The 23,524-nt window shown below is 30.7% G+C and overlaps 1 protein-coding gene across 1 annotated transcript; it reads left to right on the forward strand.

Moving 5' to 3' along the window:
* Window positions 1-1,331: 1,331 nt before the first annotated feature.
* Window positions 1,332-22,054, forward strand: LOC113520997 (glutamine synthetase 2 cytoplasmic). Its single transcript, XM_026906434.3, has 8 exons — window positions 1,332-1,486; window positions 11,191-11,245; window positions 11,909-12,106; window positions 15,406-15,567; window positions 15,960-16,173; window positions 16,821-17,078; window positions 19,823-19,962; window positions 20,795-22,054. The coding sequence occupies exons 2-8, from the start codon at window positions 11,215-11,217 to the stop codon at window positions 20,941-20,943; spliced, it is 1,152 nt and encodes a 383-aa protein (XP_026762235.1). The 5' UTR covers window positions 1,332-1,486; window positions 11,191-11,214; the 3' UTR covers window positions 20,944-22,054.
* The last annotated feature ends 1,470 nt before the right edge of the window (window positions 22,055-23,524 follow it).

A 23,524-nucleotide genomic window follows, 5' to 3' on the forward strand; every position in this document is an offset into this window, starting at 1 on the left:
CAAACAACGACTTTACTACGCAACTTGAAATGATTCACAAACTGGTGATCCACCTGAGGTATAATTATGGATACCACCATATCCTGTAAAGATGAACCTTGCGGATGTCGTAGTAACACAATTACAATACTGAAACACTTTTAATATAATTTGAAAACTGCAGTATGGCTAAAATTAATAAATAAATAGAAAAAAACTACTACTAAATAAATTAATAGAAACAAGTGTTGGAGAAATATATCGGCACATACGACTTCAGTAAACTGCAGTCCATTTTGTTGTTCTCGTTGTGGTAGTTTTCGTAGACTACATTAAGCAGATAATATAAGGAACATACCTATCGTCGCTGTAATAACTGCCCATTTTGTCAAAATATAGAACGCTTTTTTAAGGCTTTTGCAAAATGACGAATAATTTTCGACTTCATGTCACGCATCACACATTTTCTTTCTTATCCAAACCCTATATTTAAAGAACATCATCATTCTAGAGGTCGAAAGTCGACATATGACCGACATATTTAAGTTCATTCTCTCATTGAGGGGCAACATTACACAGATAAACAATGATCTGGCCCTTTTTCATAATGTAAACCAACCAGTAAAATATAGCATGCATTTTCCATAAGATGCTTCCACAGGTTTTTTAAATGGATGATAATGGAATAATAATCTCGCATGCAGTAACAACGGTATACCCTGGCATAGCACTAGTGAAGAATGATAACTGAGAATGAAAAGGCAAGTTAGGCTATCGTGATAAATTCACTTAAAATAGAATATGATGGTCTCCAGGGGGAGTAGCGAGGAAGATGACCTGACAGAGTATATTGCTAGCAATGGGACTATTAATCCCCATTATTACCCTCCCCCACTTCTACAGGTTGTACGCCGATTCTGTCAGTATTCAGAGATAAAATTATTCATTCGCAACTTAAAACTGGATCAAGTTCACAAATCATCAAGGACGAGTTCATCCCTAGGATAATCTCTATGTGACACCCAAATTGGTCTAAAAGAATTATTTTACGCTCATTATCAAGCCCTTTTTATAGTTCAGTATATCACGCTTAGGTTACAAAGTGGATTTCGGTCAACTAAACGAGATGACCTGTCCAATTGAGTGAAATATATTGTAGGTCCCCACTGCAATTTATGCAGGATCGTTCTAGTATCTTCCGCAGGAGTAATGATGGGTGGGACCTGGCGGAAGGTACCGCTCCCGGTCGCAAACGTAGTAAGTGCCTGTGAATGAAACTAGCAGCTTGATAGAGTACCACCGATCTACGTAACGCAGTACTCCCACCACCACGCATGCGCGGGGAGATGCGCGCGCATATATTCGTCAGCGTTACGCCCGACTACCAGTCAATCTCTAGAGCGCTGAACGAAGCTATCGAATCGGCTCGACATTCACTGTGTTATACAGCACGTAAATTTCGTTTGCGCGCGATACTCAGCTCGATCGCCGAGGGAATTTCTTTAAGGTACTGTAATTAAAGATATATGCATATTATAAAAACTTCAGTAAAATAAAAGTATTCATATTTAGGTCTGGAAGTGCGTTAAGTAGGCGCTATGTTTTGTCCGGATAGTTTATTGTGCCGGGTGTGGAAACTCCCCGATGACCTTAGCACGTGTAGACCGAATGGTACGCGCCTCTCGCCTGTCTACTGCCACTACCACCAACTCGCTGCAATGCGAATTGCATCAGCTCCGGCCAAAATATGCTATAAATCACCTGACCTGATACGTTTAGCTACCATAACATTGCTTTGCGAACTTTTGTATACCTACCTACAATAAGAACCAAACACTGTATTGTTTTTATTTTTCCTCATATATATGAATAGATTTAACTCACCACCAGTCATTTTACTATCAAAAATATACCATACCGGATTGTATTAAAATATATATGAATATAAGGACAATGATAAATATCAAATTAACAAACTATTAGCGTTCCACAGTTGGGCACCAGCTATGTAAATTAAAAATAGAGACAAATTATGTTCATTTTTTACACTTCATTCATATTGCAATTTTGCTGACAGAATATATGTGCCTACAGTTAAATAGTTAAAAACTGCACGCTATACAAGGAAGTCCAGTCCGGAACAACATTGCTGGACCCGTTTATCCAAGTGAAAACTGGTAGTAGCATATCTACATATAAAACCGTCCGGTATATCTACATATAAAAACGGGAAATTAATTATATTTAACAAAATTTTTCTCTTGACTTCATACGCGCGACTGGGGTAATATTTACTTACCATTAAATTACTACTGTAATTATTATTTTATTACTGTAAATATTTTAGACTTTTTGTCGACTAGACTTTGTGAGAATATTATTTTTTGTCGCATTTTTTATTATATATCAAAAAGTATACACCATAAAGAATAAATAAAATTAAACTCTTTTATATGAATCCCCATTTTAACTAGTTAGCTAATTTTAAAATTTTAAATATATGCCGCTTTTGAAAACCTTGACAAAGAAAAAAAAGATTTTTTTGCAATACATATGACAAAACTAATTCAAATTAATAGCATTACTGCAATGAAGTTGTTGAAATATAGTGCAGTGAGACACGGACAGACAGACATAATCGCATCATAAGTGTTTTTTTACCTTTTTATGCACTGAATCCTAAAACTAGGAATCAATTCAAACTACGGACTAAGGTTTGTTTTTTTATTGCGTAAAAATCGTAAACATACAAATTCATAAATATACACAATTAAATTTATTTATATCACTGTGATCTCATTTATTATTAATTTAGAATACGTTGTATCTTTCACGCCAAACCTTTGTCTGGGCACACACAGCTTTTGTATAGATATGACAGTCAGAATGTGTAGTATAATTTTGAATATATGTACGTATAGCTAATGTTTGAGATACTTAATCTTTAGTTAATGTGACTGTTTGTAAACAAACAAATTCTTATAAGTACATTTAACTTCGACCGTTTTGTTCTATTACGGAGTAAATGTACCTATCATTAGTAATTAAAATGTATGTCCTAGATCTATTAATTACCTAGATACCCAGTTAGTCATGAAAACTTCGTGTGAATTTGATTATGAGATTGATCCATTAGTTTAAATAATATGGGTCAAATAACACATGTTATTCACAATAAACCACTCTTAAAAACAATATCTAACTAATACAATAAAATTGTAATTAGATGACGATATTTAAAAAAAATTAACAGGAGGGATCTTAATAAGATACCAAATACTAATAGATACCAAAACAATAATTTTTAGGATTTTTTTCTGTCAATTATTTCTCCATCACGCAAAATTTACTGTACTCAATTGAAACCGGTTTTTACAGTTTTTAAAGATCTAACCTAAAATCTAGTGCTGTTTCATCTTGACACGACATCTAAAAGTTGCCTGATTCACTAGGTTTCCTTTTTCTGAAATTAATGCGTAGAAGTAGCGGACAAAAGGCTAATACATAATAAAGACAAAACTACAGGTTACATTATGAATGTCGAAGTAAGATTTGTCGTTTCGTTTTCTTTTAGCGATTTAACGATTCAATTAATTTTCATAAAATTTGGCATATGAATAGTGTTTGGCTTGAAAAAGAACATAGACTGTCCCGATCACAAGACAGTTGTTGTCTTATAGTACGTATTACAAATAAAAATCGATTAATTTATTTAATGTTTCGTTTTGTTATTAATATCATTTACATAGTGTTTCTATGATAACTTCAATATAAGTTGGTAAGTTTCATTGAAACAGGCTATATTTAATTTCTAATTATTCATAAGAAAAAAACTGCTCATTTAATAACCGCTATAATTATAGGTAATCATTAGGTAACATTTTTAATCATTATTAATATATTATTTGCTTAATTATCTTGATTACTGTAAGGTCTAGTTTATCGTTCAAGTTGAAAGGAAATTATAATTTAAATCACATAAATGTTCCACGTAAATAAATATACCTGATGGGTGAGTCAGCACAGAAACCAAATAGCGAGTAACATTTTTAACTCGTGTTTCTGACAGATAAAAAAAAATAAAAACAAAAGATAAATTATTGTGACTCAATCGGTGTTGCTCCGGTCGTATGTTTACTCATATTTTAGAGTACCTATATCCGTCCATCTATCTATATTGTATGCATGCCATGGCCTCAAACTTTCCTAATCAGCGATGTGAACTATTTATAGATAGGTAGGTAATACCTATTCTAAAATGGCTCCGTAACCTAATTCGCTTTCTGGAGAAAGCAGTTTGATTCACAAAGTATACAAAGATAAATACTATATATACTCACTATACAAAGATATCGACACTATTTTACTAAGGGCGCACGTAACATGAATTATTAAAAATTATTGTTATTTTGAATTAATGGTAATGGTTTTCGTCAATTTTGTCTGTACGTAACAGTTCTTCATTTTACTAAAAGAATTTCAAAGAACTCACTAGGAAACTGTATCTGATATGCTGTTAATGATAAACTATAATATGAAAAACATAACTCTTAATAGCTAAAATTAAAATGCTTATTTCCATACTAATCCAGATCCCATTATCCGTTTCATAGGAAGATTTTCGTTATCTTTATTTTGTCAATAAATTGGTATTTTATGTACACTAGGTACAGACAGTGTTATATCACCAAACACTGTTTTGTTTACGTATTATTCCTGATAAGAATTTATATCACAACAATATACCTAAATAACATAATTTAGTTTTTTATGTCATAAATATTTTTAACAGGTCTGATAAAAAAAATTTGCCACATCTAGTCACAATTATACTGTACAGTATGTTCTTGATATCAGAACTCATTTCAATACCGCAATGTTATGTGATAAATAAAATTGCTTTTAAAACGTTCTTGGTTCACTGTCTTTTTTTTTCAATTCTGCTCTTGTATTTATTATCCATTATCTGATAGTAGACGATCTAGTTATTACTTTAGCGACTTATCGCATTTTAAAACAAAACAAATAAACATGAATAGGCACTATAAATTAATGGTTAATAAGCGTGGACGAAACAATACTTACGTATTGAAATTTCATACAAATGTAATTTATTCCACCTACACATCTTTAATATTTCTTACCAGAAACAAACTGTACCATAGTTTTGCGTAAATATTTTTGTCGCACTCATGGTTTTGCTATGTAATAGCTACTTAACTGTTGCATAGTACTACCACCATCAAACATGAGTGTGCATGGTGGTGTTTTAATTGAAATAGTAGAATCATCATCATGATATCATCAATTGTCTAATGCTAAACATAGGCCTCTGCCTTTAAGGGGTTTTGCCAGTAGTTACGATGCTTAGTTTTTTTAGTATAAATAAAGGTTAATTAAATTACCGTAGATTATAAATTCGTAATTGTTATTAATAACATAAACGAGAAAGTATGTTTCTTTGTTTGCTTTTGTTACTTGTTGGCACTAAACCAGTTAAGCAATCGTTAAAAAATTTACCATATTGCTTTTCTATCACGAATATCTTAAAGTAATTGTTTGTAATGGAAAAGCGACATGGTTACTTATTATCCCGGTCAATGAACATATTCTGGTTACGCAGACGAAGTAGCGGGTAAAAGCTATAGTATCTATGTAAATAAATTGTTGTAACTATTTAATAATTCATTATTATAATTCCAACTTAGTACGCATGATAAAGATTTATCTATATTTATTAACTAGAATAAACAGTAACATATCCTTTTCTACTTCAATAGTCAATACTATGTATATTCCAAAATTTTTGTCGATTTGTTAATACGTTAAAGTGTCATGAAGTAATAAACAAATAAATTCACTTTCGCATGTATTATGATATTAGTAATAAAAGCTAATAATTGCCAAATGCGGGTTATCTATATCAATACTCGTAGATCTTTATCTTTTATCAACGGCTCTAATAGGTGTACAGTTATTTGACCTACTTTGTGAAAATCCATCGTACATTCAGGTCAGTAATCCGTTTAATTCATTTTATATCATCAAAATATTTACTTCATAGGTGCCCAATTTAAAATCTATAGTGACGTAATTATCTTTCATTTGTGTTAAAAAAAACTTTTTAATTTAAAATGCATGCTGCACCTACATTCACTTCTATTTTAGGCTTCAGCTTTGAGTTCAGTGCACTTGTTTTCAAATATGATATATAAGCGGTAAAAAAGAATTGTTTGTACGTAATATAATTTGTTATTTTTTTTTTCACATTTTATTTATTTTTATACTCAAGTATTGTCCACCCTCAGCATCATCATTGGACTTCGACTCCGGTCTGTTAACCTATTTAGATAAGATCCCATATAACAGCAATATAAACAATGATAAATTACAATACGTAAGTAAATTCTTTTCCTATTATATTGAAGAATGATGTTAATAAATATTATTCCTTTTATAATAAAATGAAAACCGGGTTTGATAATTATCCTTCAGCGGGCCCATCGAGTCTAGTCACCGAAAATTAACAATAATGGTATGATGGAGGATGGATGGATCGCATGGGGGTTGGCCTATTATTACTCTCATAGTGACATTAGTTATCATTATCATACATACATACATATCTGTCACGCCTGTCTCCCATTAGGGTAGGCAGAAACAATTATCGTTCAAACAAAACAAAATCATTATCGTTCGAACAATTTCTTCCGCAAAAAAAAAACTAATTTAGTCCTATTAAGATAGAGACTTAAGAAAGAAAACATACTAAAAAAGAGCTAACATACAGAACCAGTTAGTCTAGACCAAACAAACAAATAATGAAGGACGTATACACAATTATTCATTAAAAATCTGCAATAACACATAATCAACCAGCGTGTAAACCTTTTTATTTTTTAATAACAATAATTATATAACTATAAAACATAACAATGTTAATGACAACTTTATACATTAAAATAATAATTATGTGGTAGCAGCTGAAATGGTCCACCCCGCTTAAGCTGCAGCGTGATGCTGCAGCGCTGATTTTCAGTGGGGCCACCACTCGATATGTAGCACTCAAGAAAAAGGATTAAATCTATAATACACTATTAACTGAACATTTTTGTTTATAATAAATAAAAGTAGGGAAGTTTAAAAATATAAACATCTAATTAATGAAAATTACATAAAAAATGAAGTATGGCATTATTGAAAAAAAAACCCTAACAGTATCCTCGTTACTAATAATTCCCTCCCCCGTTATCCACAATGTGGGATATATAGAATATTAGACGGGTGGACCGATTAGAAATTTTTAAGTTTTGAATAGGCTTAAAATTTTTATAAAATTGAAAAATTATTTCGATGTTTTGGTTGTAAATAATGGTTAAAATTTGTTTTTAATAATATTATTTTTATCTACTTATCAGGTCGGGTAATTTATTTTACTGACCTATCTCAATCACCTATCACTACGATATATAGATTTAATAATGTGATAGCTTTATAAACAACTACAAACATGGTCTACATCCCTGTGGCGTACGATTTTAAAAATAGAATTCAAATTACATATTACAAAATAATGACCAAAGAATCTCGTTGGATCGTACAAAAGTCGCCGACATATCTAGACACGCGGAAGCGTGTCCAGTCAAGTTTACCAGAGGGAGACTTTGTACAAAAGTTGTTTGTCTATCCCATTCGTGTTTCTACCGTAAATCAGTTGTGTTTGCATGTTTGTATTTGAAAGATGGAATATGGCAGCGAATTTATAGGGTACTGAGGAATAATACTTGAGTCCTTAGGAATGGCAACGCATGGGGGTATCATGGGCGAAACAGTGTACTCTGTTATATCCATGGTACTGCTTATGTCTATAGGTAATCGTTACCACTTTCCGTCAAGTAAGCCATCAGCTTGTTTGCCATTCTAAGTAGTACAAAAAGAAGTTGAAAAAATGGAACTAGCGACGTAGTCGAGTGTAATATTACGCGAACCATTTCAAGCTACTTTTGACCCCTCACAACTCGAACCCTATTTAACCTACATATATGAAATTTGGCACAGTTATTAGGCCCTTAGCTTATCTAGAATCTATAATATCACAAATACTGCTCAAAGAGTTCATATATTAAAATTTTACATTTTAAACCGACACTTTTATGACTTACTTACTGATAGATTTATAGATCAAAAACCTAACCCACTTCTATGATAACCTAGAAACTTGATATTTGGCATCAAGGTCCATTATTAGACTTATACAGAGGGAAAAATCTGGAAACTGGAAATTATTGATAATAAATATCGACAAAAAAACGAAGTATGAAAGTAGGTGAATATAAATATAAAATTTTGTTTCTTATATCGTATGTTATAATTAAGACTGTTGAAATTATTAAGTTTTATGTATACTAAATTCTTCCCGATGCAATATTAGCAAGTCCCAATGCTACATCCAAACGAAATCATTACATAAGAAAGTTCTATAGTAGAATGCAATCGCCTGTGCACATTATACAACCCCGACTTGGTCAAATTAAATATAAATATAAAATATGTAAGAAAATTTTAAGATAATGAATTAACAATTCACTTTAATATTTCTAAGATACAAAAAAATATGGAAAATAGCATGAAAAAGAAAATTTTATAGCGTAATCGTAGAAAAATAAAGTAATTTTACAAATAGTAATGTATTAATGATGAATACTAATTGCTGTACAAAAAATAATAATATTGCATTAAAAACATAAATGTGAAATGAGAGCCAATTTCAATATTACGAATATGCACTGTTTAGACTCCTAAAAACCAAATTTTAAGCTTGAATTACATCTCAAATGAAACAAATGCTTTGTGTAAATAATTGTCTGTTAAAAAATTATAATACGCGTACATCTTACGCCATATCTGGTACCAAAAAAAACAAGAAATTGTTATCAAATATTTCATGTTCATATAGATCTTAATTCTTTTTTGGTGGAGTTGAAACGACGCATAATCGTAATGTTGAACTTGGCTCTCATTTCACACTTATGTTTTTGATGAGATGTATATTATCGCACTTGTGTTTCTGTCACCAAAGACTATTCGCATATGGCAGTGTATAAACTTAAATAATTATAGGATATACAGATATAACATATTTTTTATGTGCTAAGTATGTTTTTCATAAATAAATAGTCCCTAGGCATAACATCAGATTATAGAACATTTTGTAAGATCCTTCTTGATTCAACTCTTAAACGGCGGTTATTACTTTAAATGAGTATAAATAAGACGACTTAGTGCTAATTCCTGTAAATATAATATAATAAGGCATTTGCTGTCTGTACTGTGTTCTATCTGTACAAGCTCTAGTTGGCCTAAATCAGTTTTTAATCTAAACTTAGTAGATTAGTATCTACACGGAATTCTCAATTATTACAATGTTGTAATCCAGATATACCAAATGTAAACATTGGACCTGTCACGCGTATGTAGCGTGTTCGTGTCACTTCCTTCGTCTTGTATGACCATGACGCTACGTCGCGGCGCCACTGCTGTATAGACGTCGAAGAAAAATTTATGTACCTACTCCAATTCTAATTTGAATATATTACATCTACAATTACACCACGGTTACATGTATTGTTTTACAAAACCACCGTCGTTGTAGAAAATTTACCTAAGTACTAATGTACATTAGTACATAAATCGTTTTTAAATGTTATCTATATACATTACATTTATATACATTACATTTATTACAAGACCAAAAGTCACTCTTTCTCCACTGTACGTCTCACCATATAGCTAAAGTTCTCTAACAATATTTGGATGCGAGACACAGTACCACTTTCCGTGCATCCCGTTCATTTTTACCTCATACATCTGGTTTGTTGAATAAGCTCCCTTCTTTAATTTTCGCTTTACGATATAATTTGGGACATTTAATAAAACATACCTACAAAATTTTAAAAGGCCGACAAAGCACAATTAATTCCCCTCGTATTGCAAGTGTTCATGGGTAACGATAGGTGGATAGGTAGTCTGCTCGTCTCTCCGTCGTGTCTCCCTAACAATAAAAAAATCAATACGGAAAACTATTTACAGAGATTAAGACCATAATTTTGTCTATGAAATATGTCCTCCTTATCATTTTAATATTCAGCATAGATTCTACGATTACATTTATATGCATAGCTGACGTATCTACTATCGGTCGACAGTTCGGGCATTGCGCCAATCGATTTCAAAAAATTTGTCGCCGTTTTGTGTCAAGGGATCGTTTGTGTTATTAACTTGTCACTAATGATGGTTATCAAATTCGTAATTATTTTTAATTATTGAGTGCATAGTCAAAAGATGAAAAGTGGTAACCTACAGACATACAAGCACCATATTTGTATATTACAGACTACATTGTGGCATCCATGGTATCCTTTAAGGTTTACGATTGCATAATGTAACAAGAAGCAAGTAGATCTTTGCTGCGCTCTCTTTAAAATATAATCAAATTCAAATAAAAAATTAGAAAAAATAAGAAAACAAGAGTAGTACATAATATTATTACTGCATATCGACAAAAGAGGAAAATTACATATTTTACCAGAGGGAGACTTTGTACAAAAGTCGATTGCTTGGGTACCTCTGTCCCATTCGTGTTTCAACCGTGAAGCAGTTGTGTTTGCATAACTGTGTTTCGGTTTGAAGGATGGGATATGGCGTGAATTTACTGGGTACAGAGGAATAACACCTGAGTCCTCAGGAATGGCAACGCATGGGGGGTATCATGGGCGAAACAGTATACTCTATTATGTCCATGGTACTGCTCATGTCTATAGGCGACGGTTACTACTTTCCATCAGGTGGGCCGTCAGCTTGTTTGCCATTCTAAGTAGTATAAAAAAAAAAAAAAAAAAAAAAAACAAAAGATTGTTCATAATTTAGTAGGAACTTATATAATGACATTAAATTTAACACAGTCTTATTTTATTCAACTCAGTTGTTACAGTGCTAAAATTTACGAAATAGTTTTTTTTTTTTACTACGATAGGCTAGACATAAGATAATGTCATAGGATTTTATAATAAATGTAATACTATAATGAGTCCTCAAGAATGAGGAGAACCTATCAATAGGCGTAATACTCTTTTTTTGTTGTATTGTTATCGGTTCTGATCATTATATTTTTTTTGTTAGATTTACTATATATAAAAATTTCCTTTGTTTCAGGTTGAAAAAAGATAATACATTAAAATGTCGGATCCGGCACATGGAAAAATAGAAGGTAATTTTAATAATATTATTATTTTTTTATTTTTAATGTAAGTGTCTGGTGCATTAATTTTAAAGTGTTATGGAAACACATATACCTTTATTTGATAAAAGTTTGGTTTTACAAGCAGATTACAGCTAAATATTTCTGGAATATGCTTGTATAAAGATGCCATTTATTTTAAATAACTTTGTAAAGTTTATTTGAAAAAAGGTGTAATTTAAGGACTCAATTAAAATAGCTAAAACCTTTTTGATCCTCTGACAGATACTCGTAAAAAATAGATACGACCTTGGTCACTTGGCCACTATATCTTATTATAAATAACTGGTATTAAAAAAAATTGACAGCTAGACAAAATGTAATAACCGTGATAATTAATTATGCATTCTACAACAATTTTTTTTTGTATCTGTAGTTACTAACTTAACTATACTTTACAAATCTCACACCAATACAATTTTAAGAAGAGATGTGGGTTTAAAGTGTGTTGTATAAAGGATTGGTTTTATATACAACAGAATTTTATATTTATTTGTACAAAAAAAAAATATTTATAATGTATAATGGCGGAGACCGTTATTGATCGTCGATATGGTGTGTTGTGTCTTTTATTTAATAATTTTATTACATCATTAATTATGATTTTATTATTTCGAAAATTAATTTTGACAGATAACCCTAAAATATTATCTGGCCAAGTGCTAACGAACTCGCCGAATGCTGTTTTGTCGAAGACTCTACTTGGCCGGTATAATGACCTACCACTGCCAGCTGACAACATTTTGGCTACCTATATTTGGATTGATGGAACTGGCGAGCATCTCCGGTGTAAAGACCGTACTTTAAAGTACATACCTAAGGTACCCAAAGGTGAGTAATTGAGATAAGGATTTAATAAATATTTATTGAACTGTTTAAGATAGGATTTATTTTTATAGTTACAATAAAAATAAAACCAATTCCAACTATTGTCAGAATGATCAAATAAATTCGTCTATGAGCCTATTTACATATGTAGACTTCAGTCTTTTTTATTTATTTAGACTACATCTACTCAAGTTACTAGCCACAATGATAAAACTGTAATTATAAAAAAGAATCGAATTCTCATTTTCTATTAATATGTCCAAATCGGGACATCAGACATTGACTTTAAAATTTCTAAAAATGTAATGTTTCTAATAATAGAGAAGAATAAAATTTTGTATGTCTCTGAAATGAAATAAAAAATTTCCATAACTAAGACATTTCCACACAAAAATCGTAAAAGCTTATCTAAAGATTATTCTATAATCTGAGGATTTATCACATTACAGTTTTTGACAGTTTATGGTAGGCTATATTTTATTATTACTATCGCAGTATAGCCCGGAGTGCTCCCACAATTAAGGCGAATTTAACTTCACCTACTTATTAAAATACATTAAATCATTGAATCTATGTTCCGTTAATGATCTGGCTATCCCTATAAATAATAAACTGAAAATAAAATTATTGTCTATTGGCGCTTTTACGGTTCAATTAAATGCCATGAAATTTGTTATACTCGTACATGTACTATTTTGGATAGATATGTATATTTATATAATAAAAATATAATCTTGTCATAAAAATGAAGTCACAGGTAAAGACTAGTTTTACATACATATAGACATAAATACTCACAAACATTAACCTCCTTCCTCCAGTAAAATAAGGGCATACCGGGAATCAAAACCGACTTTTAAAACCTCTTTGCACTTACTCGTATATTATATTATAAATTATAGATCGACCTGCGAATTATTGAAACAATCACCAGTTTTCTTCTATTCATAATTTTCAGATACTTTCAAACAATCTGTTTCTTTTTTTATTAAGCGAATTTAAAATGTTAATTCTCAATTTGATAGTACGTTTTTCAAAATCGGTTCAGCTACATGCTGATATTTTTTAAATCAAAATAATTAGTTTTGCCATGACTGAAATCGGTGAAAAATTAAAAAAATTAAAAGTACGTACGAGTATGTGAGAAATGGCAAATATATTTGTGTAGGTAATTATAGGAAGAGCTTTAGAAACGAATGTTATAAGAAAATGGAAACCACATCATTTTCAAATTTAAACAATCGCAATCCAAAATACGGTTACAATTAGTATTTATTGCTATATATACCTACAAGCTATATATTACATGAAAAATGTTCCGGCTATTAGGGCTATTATTTTAAGTGAGTTTTACAACATCCTCATTAACAATTGTAATTAGAACAGATAATGCTAATTGGTTTCACCTTCGACAACTGAATGAGATGTCGACATAATTATCTACGCATCATGCACAGAAAGAGTGATTCTGCTGTAGTGAAAAAATTGCCAACGTTCCCGACAATTTATAAATTTAAAGTGGGATAGTCAATCATTGTCGACAACATGTTGATGATATTTTTGCTGATAGGTACTCAATTTAGTGAACATAGCTTTTTGAAGCCTGCGTAGATAACAAACCTAGTTTCATGTCACAGATGGTTTATGTGTTCACAATCTGTTTTGTATATATATTAGTATAAAAATTAAATAAACCCGGTATGATTTTTATCGATACAACTGTGCATAAATAAATAAATAGATAAATAATAAAGATTTTTGTGTTAATTTAATATATTATACATACGTAACTATTGTGCATTAGATATAACCTTTTTGTGTTATTTTTAAACGATTAAATTCTATAAAAATATTGCATCCAATAAATCACATAGCTATGTTGCATAAATGATATACTAAATCTTAACATATCTTAGTAATTACGCCCTGTATAGATCATCGTATCCGTCACAATTAGAATGGTAAGATTATTCGTGTATAATAAATTACATCTTATACTATGTTTAATAAAAAGATATACTAAATCTTAGCATGTATTATTAATTATTACTAATGCATATTATATATAAATACATTTTACTATATTTTACACAATTGGAATGGTAAAATTGATTGGTGTCCATAAATCATAATTATATCTCGTTCGATAAGAAGACGTGCTAAATGCATGTTTTACTAATTGTGCAACATTACATAAACAGATAATTTGCAAAATTTGTAAAATATATAGATACATATATTTGTATTGACATAATGAGTACAACAAGCTGAGATTTAGTTTCTTTTTATTAAACATAGTATATGGTGTTATTTATTAGACATAAATAATCGTTTTAATTATATCGAATATAGTAATCGTCATCACCAGAATCACTTATTATCGTCTTGCTGGACATAACGCTCTTTATTCTAGCCTATCATGCCCTAGGATTGGTGGCTTAATGTAGAATTTTTTTCCAGTTATTCTTATCTTGCGTTGTTGATTTTTTTTAATTACCTAATTTACTTAATATTTTAATATTATGCTATTTACACATTACATTATTCGTTTTTAGACAATTTTACCCTGATAATATCTGAACTAAACGAGAAATATGTCAAGAAACTAAGTAGAAATTCAAAATTGAAGTACGCGAACGAACATAGACCGCCGTACTTTTGTCCAAATGATCTAGAAAACATGTTTATGATTCGTTGCAAACTAAAAGAACGAGAAAATAAGAATAGCTTTGATGAGAATTTGAAAGGTTTCACAGTAATATTGTTTTCGCAATCTTAGAAATGTTCGCAAGTGCAGATAGATTTCATTCATGATGTAGGTATATGGTAGTTTAGGTATTGATGTAGATAGTATGCATACTAGTACACCTAGGTATTTTTTAATAATTCAACACAAGCTATTTTGAAGTTTCTCTTTATAAGTAGGTTTATCATCATCATCATATCAGCCGTATTCTTGGAGGTTTTGCCAGTAGTTGACACGCTAGGCAAGCGGGCTGGCAACCGCAGTTAGTCTTTAGTGATGTTTTAAGAGGGACACTGCTGCCCTTCCAATAAATTTTAAATTTCATTAGTCACCTCTTATGAAATACATGAAAGGAAGGGATGGCCCATTCTATGCCGGGATTACATGGTGACGTAGGTATAAGTATTTTGTAATTAAAAATTACTTTAAAAAGCGAAACGTATTACCATACTTCATTATACTTTAGAAGATTATTTATTATTTAATAAACTTGTTAAATCGTACGTAATTTATAAAAGTCTCTTTTCTAATATAACATAAGTATATTTTATTGTAGATTTGCCGGTTTGGAACTTCGATGGTAGTTCTACAGGTCAAGCTACTGGACACAACTCGGATACATTCTTGGTGCCTAGGGCTATTTACAAGGATCCATTCCGCCGAGGCAACCACATTCTCGTCATGTGCGATACCTTTAAGTACAACATGGAACCTACAGGTTTGTACAAAATTTTCTAATAATAAGTTAATATCAGACTACAATAGTTAATTTTGTTAAATAAACCTTATAAATAAGATGTTCATAGTGTCATCAATGTATGGGCAATTTATTACTTAATAAGGTGAAGAAATTGAAACTAGGTCTAGTTGGTGCTAAAAAGTTCTAACCACTAGAAATTGAATAAAGTGAAATATGAATGCCGACTGTGAAACATAAATTAATACAATAAAATGGAGTATGCACATAGCTAAATTATAAACAAGTGATATAATTTAAATTATAGCTTTAATTATAGCTTGACTTGATGTACTTATATAACTATTTTGTTTCATTAAATCATTATTTACAAGAATTAATCAAATCTATTTTATTTATATTCTGATCGACAGAAAGTAATCATCGTGTGAAATGTCAAGAGGCTTATGATAAATGTAGAGATGAGGAACCTTGGTTCGGCATTGAGCAGGAATATATTCTTCTGGACTCTGACCTCCGACCCTTCGGCTGGCCCCCAGGTGGTTTCCCTCCACCACAGGGCCCTTACTACTGCGGTGTTGGTGCCAACAAAGTATTCGCTAGGGATCTCGTTGAGGCTCACTACAGGTAACTGTTTTAACTGATGTGTTACTTTCTATAAACAGGTACCTATTACAAATTTATTTAACGACAAATAATAAAACCACACTTTCAGTCACAGACATAGACATATGTTGTAATTTTATATTTTAAATGTTCGAAAGAGTCTACTTATAGTTATCAATCATCAAAACATCAATACAGAGTTTGTTAGAATAAATTCAGAAAATTAACAAAAGCATAATGTAATATAAGTTTTAGCGAAGAAGGTGGAGATTATAGTCATTCTATAGAAGGGAAAAATATTTTATATAAATTACATTGTTTATTTCTGATCTTCCTTCTTAATATCCAAGAAAAATGCCCAAATGTACTAAAATAAATGTAATAAACTTTTTGAGCATTACAACTTTATTTAGCCATCTAACTTGTATACCGTACTTTAATATAGTGTATATATATTATTAAAAACACATTATAAGACATTGGTGCGTTGACCTTTATTTATTATCGTTACATGTTGGTAATTAAGAGAACATGTTTAAATTGTCTAAATATACATATAGCTACAGATTTACAGAAATTTTTATTAAACACATTTGAGAATACCTAATTGATGAACTATTATTAACTAAAAAGTGTGTTCGCTTATTTTCATTATTAATTTGTTCCAGATGCTGTTTGTACGCTGGCGTACCAATTGCAGGCACTAACGCTGAAGTAATGCCCTCACAATGGGAGTTCCAAGTTGGGCCGTCGGTGGGCGTGACAGCTGGGGATGATCTCTGGATTGCTCGGTACATTCTTCACAGGCTAGCCGAGGAATACGGTGTGATTGTCACATTCGATCCGAAACCCGTTCAGGACTGGAACGGATCTGGAGCACACACCAACTTCTCCACAAAGAAAATGAGAGAAGAGAACGGTATTATGTGAGTACTTCCTTTACATAGTTATTGATTATTATTTAAATTACATAAAAAACATGTCATCAGTTATTGATTAAAATATAATTTATTTTATGTAGTTTAGGTTAGGTTAGTTATATATTGATTACATGAGGACTAAATATAATCACAGATTAATTTTAGTATTTCCTACTAAAAAAAAATATATATAGAAATATGAATAAGTATAAATATGCGTATTTAATGGGTGAAAATGGAATGATAACCTCGCTTGCGTTGTCAGTATACGTCGTTGGGGTACTTACTAGTGAGGTATGGTATAACAGTTGAGAATGAAATCAGGTTAGTTGACCCATTGTTGTGTGAAATCACGATGAATGTTAATTCATCGTGATTTCATGGTGGAACAGCGTGGAGATCGACATGATAGGTTATATTGTTTACAATAGGGTTTTTAGACCCTCATTACTATCAAATCCTTTCCCCGGAGTATAGAGTATAGATAGAGTATAGATACATATATAGAATTAATAGGTACTATTTCAATAACATAGGTATTTCCGTTAGTTTGTTAGGAAAGTTTGTTTTGGATATACAAATTAATACAAACATACTATAATTGCATGATTTAAAATTAACGACACGTGCACAGTCATTGCCCTTGTCTAACTAAAAATACATCTACCAAGACATATTAATTCATAAATATAAAAATATAGGTACTAGCACTTCCACTCATGGGCGCATAATATTGTGTACCTAACTCTCATGATCTTATCTTCTTGACAGTTCAATGACATTACTGTGTGATGAGAATATGCGATATTTATCGATTATCAGAATACTACATAGATATCTAGGCATCAGTGAATGAAGATATTTTATTGTTTCATGATAGATATTATTTGAAATAGAATACACTCGAATGAAATTTTATTTAGGTATTTAAAATTTATTAATTTAGTTTCGTCGATAGATATCTATTTAAAATACACAAGATTTAATATATACAATAGGTTTAATATTATGTGCGTTATATTACTATAACATTTTCAGTTTATTATAGTAATAAAATTATAATAATAATAAATATTGATGATAAATGTCTGTATCATCATGTTTTTGTTTTCGTGTCGAAAAAATATCTTGTAAATATATAACAGCCAAAGAACTACAAAAAGCAACCAAAGGTGAGGTAATTATCTTTAATTCAGTTCAGCTATTATCTTTAACTCGTACACGTATGTAAATATATTTACTCATTTTTCAATCAATATTCTCTAGCTTTCAACCATGAAACAATAGTACTCAAAAATTATATTTTATATATCTTCAACGGAAATTATGTAGGTAGATATGTTTCTTTCCTGACAACAATGTTATCAATGCTCTTTTCATAAACTCGTTTAGTAACCTGTAGCAATATATACATTTGAATTATCCAGCATTTAGTCATTGTTAAATCTGCATGTAGTTTCCGTGACTACATTTGAGAAAAATATTTTTGCTTTCGTTCTTTTACATGCCTAGGTCTACATATGTGTGTATCCTACGTAAAATACCATTCAATAGTCGGTTTACAGGTAACCGACGTCATTTTAAGGTTTTACAAGCATTAATGTAACCTTAAGATGGTCTAGCAATGACACTGAATAGCGGCTAAATATAAACTCAATGTTAGCAAGCAACACCACGAACGCTACTCTGTTATTGCGGTATACATACATTGAATACAAATCATATTAACTCTGATTGTATTTTAAAACAATTAATATTTTCAACTAACTTCTTGTAAGTACTTGCTAAGAAGAATAATATTATTATTAATTATAAACAACCACAAACGTACCGGAAAGGTATTAATGTCGATACGTGCCTTTAAGAGTAATCATAACCGACATTAGTGCTCCTTCAATTAACTCCACTTATTGTAGTACAAGTACAAAACAGTACCTATAGAATTACATTATTATTTAATACTAGCTATATCCTGCGGTTTTTTCCGCTTGAATTAATATATAAAATATCTTATGTGGTAAGTTAAAATATAACCTATTCGTATACCAAATTTCGTTCAAATCTGTTCAGTAGTTTTTGCTTTGGGGTTCATACTCGTATATAATATCGTCATAGTCGTTGAATACTGACGGATCTGACAAATATTACATATATAGATCCGTCAGTATTCTACGACTATGACGATATATATTTTTTACTGTAAACGCTCTTTCATTGGAGAACCTTAGATTTAACTAGTATATCTTAGGATTTACCAACATGAGTTGATATATGGAAGGATTTTATTAAAAAGGTCATATATTTAAACTTGTCTAGTGCGTGGAGCTGGTACTCGTGATAAGAAAGGTAAATTACGTTTGGCATGGTGAAACCAACTCTTTTTGCTAAATCCTAAAATTTACTAGTTAAACTCAAGATTAAACAATATACGGGCTTTTACAAAGACAAGTATAAATACTTCCTAGAAAATGAAATATATGTATACCCAGTTGTATTCTTAGCTACTAATGTCACTACAATCACTTGCATATATGGTTTTTTACAAAGTACTATTCAAATATCTACTTTAGTCTTACTCTAGAAGGTACGGCATTTTTCAATGTCCACATACATATTTATAAATATTCATAGAATTCGGTACTTATGCCCGGCATTAAAAACTGGAAATCCTTGACAAATAGCACCTTGTTATTTACAATAGGTATGATTTTTTAAATAATTTGCTGATTTATTTTAAAAATTTGTTCTAGTGAAATCGAGAAGGCAATTGATAAGCTATCCAAGGTGCACATGAAACATATCAAGGTGTACGATCCTCGAGGTGGCAAAGATAACGAAAGACGATTGACGGGTCTCCACGAAACAGCCAGTATTAACGATTTCAGCGCAGGTAATATTTTTTTTTGGAAAACATAATTACATCCCATTTTGGAGGACATATGTCTCTAGATTAAGAAGAAGATATTACTATACCACTCAGGCGCCATGTTACACATTATTTCGATTTTTCTATCTCTTGCACCGGTCTACTGTGCTTCCTTTGTTCGTCTAGTAGCCTCATAAAGTATCCTGGGAATAAAAATAAATGATGAAATACTATAGTCATGTTCTCTCACCATACATAAAATACTAAAGCATATAGTTTCGGTATATGTTACCATGAGTATAATCCCAAATGAGGTACACTGTCATCTGTTACTATTATGGTGAATAAAAGGTCCGATGTGTCTGTATTTTACTGTGCATATTTTAAATGTATGTAGCACAGAGCCAAGCCCTTCTATTTTATTATTTAGATTTATGGATAGTGTTTATCTCGACTAAATAATTGTTTCTTATTACCTATGTATGACACGAGTCTAGGTTGTCTATAGGTATACATTGAAATTAAGTTACTTTTATGAGTATATTCTACTTTATAGGATTGTAATTACTCTTTGCCCATCTTAAAGAACATCTTAATCGTAATACTTATTTTGGCGACATTTGATCTTGTGGAGCGATTTCACAGCTTATTATATTATATTTTTCTATAACAATATAATGATTAAATAAGATTATCAACAAATGTTACCGACATTAGAGAGTTGGTTGACCAGATTTAGCCTTGCGTAGACTACACGTACACATAATTCGAACATTAGAGTTGTAAAGAAAGTTATTATACCCCTACAGATATATTCACGCTCTCCTATTAAAATAAAAACCTTTTAACATTACAGGTGTCGCTAATCGCGGCAGTAGCATCAGAATACCGCGTCTTGTTGCTGAAGAGAAGAAGGGCTACCTAGAAGATCGTCGACCAGCTTCTAACTGCGATCCTTACGCAGTTACCGATGCTCTAATGCGCACTTGCATACTCAATGAATAACAGAGGAGCCCTGAACTCTGCACAATGCCCAAATCACGTGTCAGTTAACAACTATAGAAATTAAAACTCCAATACAAAATCCATGTGCCTAATAATTGTGGTCTTCAAATAATAATGCACTTGATAGATAGTATAGAATCTACTTACTTAGATGTCTGTAAGACTTAGCGCTTCGCCTTTTTAGAAGAAACAATTCAATATCCTAGTAAGAACTGAATTATTGAAACTGGATTTTATTCCATAATCACGATCATATTTTTTTATATTAATCTTAACAATAACCGTATCTAAAGAATTAACTTATGAAACGCATAATATATGTCAATAAACAGTTGTCATTACCTAGTTATTTACAATTTAGAACGGGTAATAATTTTAAGTGACATAGTATTATGGCCTGTATAAAATTTTATTGCATTAATAATTAGGTGCCTGCTAATCACAAATGTAACGATAATAGTAGACACGTGTTAGGTATTACGTCACAAAGGACCATATAAGATATTAAAAACATATTATAATGTTTACGAATATTATGTGATATTTAAAAATTAACTGTTACTTTTGATGCTAAATAGTTTATGTGTATGTCTAGAATTAACCACATATCATTATTTCTAACAAATTCTTATAAATGCCTAAATAAAAATTAGTTAAGTAATTAACCAGAATAATAACAATCATCGATAGTTACAAAATAGAAGTGATGCAAACAAAATTGCTTAAGTCGTTGAACAAAAATATTAATAAATATTATTACATTAAGTGACTATCAGACGAGTTATATTAGCCTAGTTCAATTATATGTACCTACTTCTATTATTACAAGGTTTCAATAACTTATATTATTAATCATAACTGTGTAACGAAATTATGTCTTACGTGAATTAAGAACGATTTAAAGCACTTATAGAGTAATTATTTAGTCACCAGAATACATGTTAAGCACAAAATAAATTCGTTCGGAATATATTTATACACTTTATTTTGATTAACATGCGCCTAAAATAGTCTAAATACTATTAGCCGATGAATATTTGTTTAAATGTATATGGAGATGTTATAATTATAATACATGATGTTATAAAAAGAAATAAAAAATACTTTAATATTTAATTTGTTTTAGTAATATCAAGATTACATCAATTGCCTTATCCTTAAGCTTGGAGAGTCTTATAAAAACCAGAAAACGAACGAATGTTTAGAGTCACCACCCATAATATCCTACTTCGAACATAAAAAAATTAATATTTCGGTATAAAAAAAAAATTAGTAAAATTGATGGGCATTTGCTTAATCACCTTAATCAGTTAATTAAAAATACGAATACAATCCCAGATTACATCACCCATGAAATATCTTTTATGATTCTTGAAAACTTTAAAGATCTTACTAATCCTGTAAAATACACACCAATTACGTGCTTACAAACGCTATACAAAATTCTGACACCTTGCATATCCGATCTAATATATGAACACATTGACGAAAATAAATGTCTAGCTGAATAACAGAAAGAATGTAGAAAGTCTAGTCAAGGCTGCAAAGAGCAATTGATTACAGATTCTGTAATTTTAAATAAACTTTAAAATAAAAAACCAATATATTTTCTATATACGTACATTGACTTTAAAAAAGTTTATGATTCTGTCCCTCATTCATGATTAACAAAAGTACTAGATATATACAAAATACATCCAAAAATTATTACCCTTTTAAAGACCGTAATCCACTCAGATAAAAATATCGACTTCATCTGCAATAACAGAGACAGAACCCATTAAAATTCATCGAGGTATCTTTCAGGGTGATACATTAAGCCCTCTTTGGTTCTGCCTTGCCCTAAATTCGCTTTCAAATATATTAAATTCACCACAATTAGGATTTTATGCTCAAGATAAAAGTACTAATGAATATCCAGAGCCTAACGAAATTGTAAATAATTTACTTTACATGAATGCCATAAAACTTTATGCCAGTAATGAAATTACCTGATCCAAATAGCTGCCCTTACAGAACAAATTTACAAAAGATACTAAAATGGAATTCGGTATAGACAAATGTAGAATAAATTAAGTCCGGACAGTATTTTTAACACCATTATACAATGACTACAGGAGAACAAATCTAACCACTGGAAAAACAGGAAACATACAAATATTTAGGGTATAATCAGGCACGCCAAATTCAATATAAGGAGACCAATAATAAATTAAAGCAATAGTTTCGTCATAGATTCAATACTATTCTCCAAACACAAATAGATGCCCGTAATAAAATAAAAGTTATTAATAGTTTTGCTGTCCCTATAATTATATACTCTTTTGATATTATTATTATAAAAAAAAACTATATACTTGATAGATGGTTATCCAGGATCAAGTAATAGAGACTAAAAATTATCAAAATTACATTACAAACACCCTTACATCCGATACACGCCAAAAATGCAATAGCTGCCCGGATACGATTCAACATATAACAAGAGCGAGTAAAGCAATAGCACAAACAGATTTTAAACATAGACATGACCTGACAGCCAATATAACACACCAAAAACTCACCTACTAAAATAATTTCT

The sequence above is a fragment of the Galleria mellonella genome, unplaced genomic scaffold (assembly GCF_026898425.1).
Source record: "Galleria mellonella isolate WM207_F2 unplaced genomic scaffold, CSIRO_AGI_GalMel_v1 utg33, whole genome shotgun sequence".
In the NCBI taxonomy this organism is placed as follows: Eukaryota; Metazoa; Arthropoda; class Insecta; order Lepidoptera; family Pyralidae; genus Galleria; species Galleria mellonella.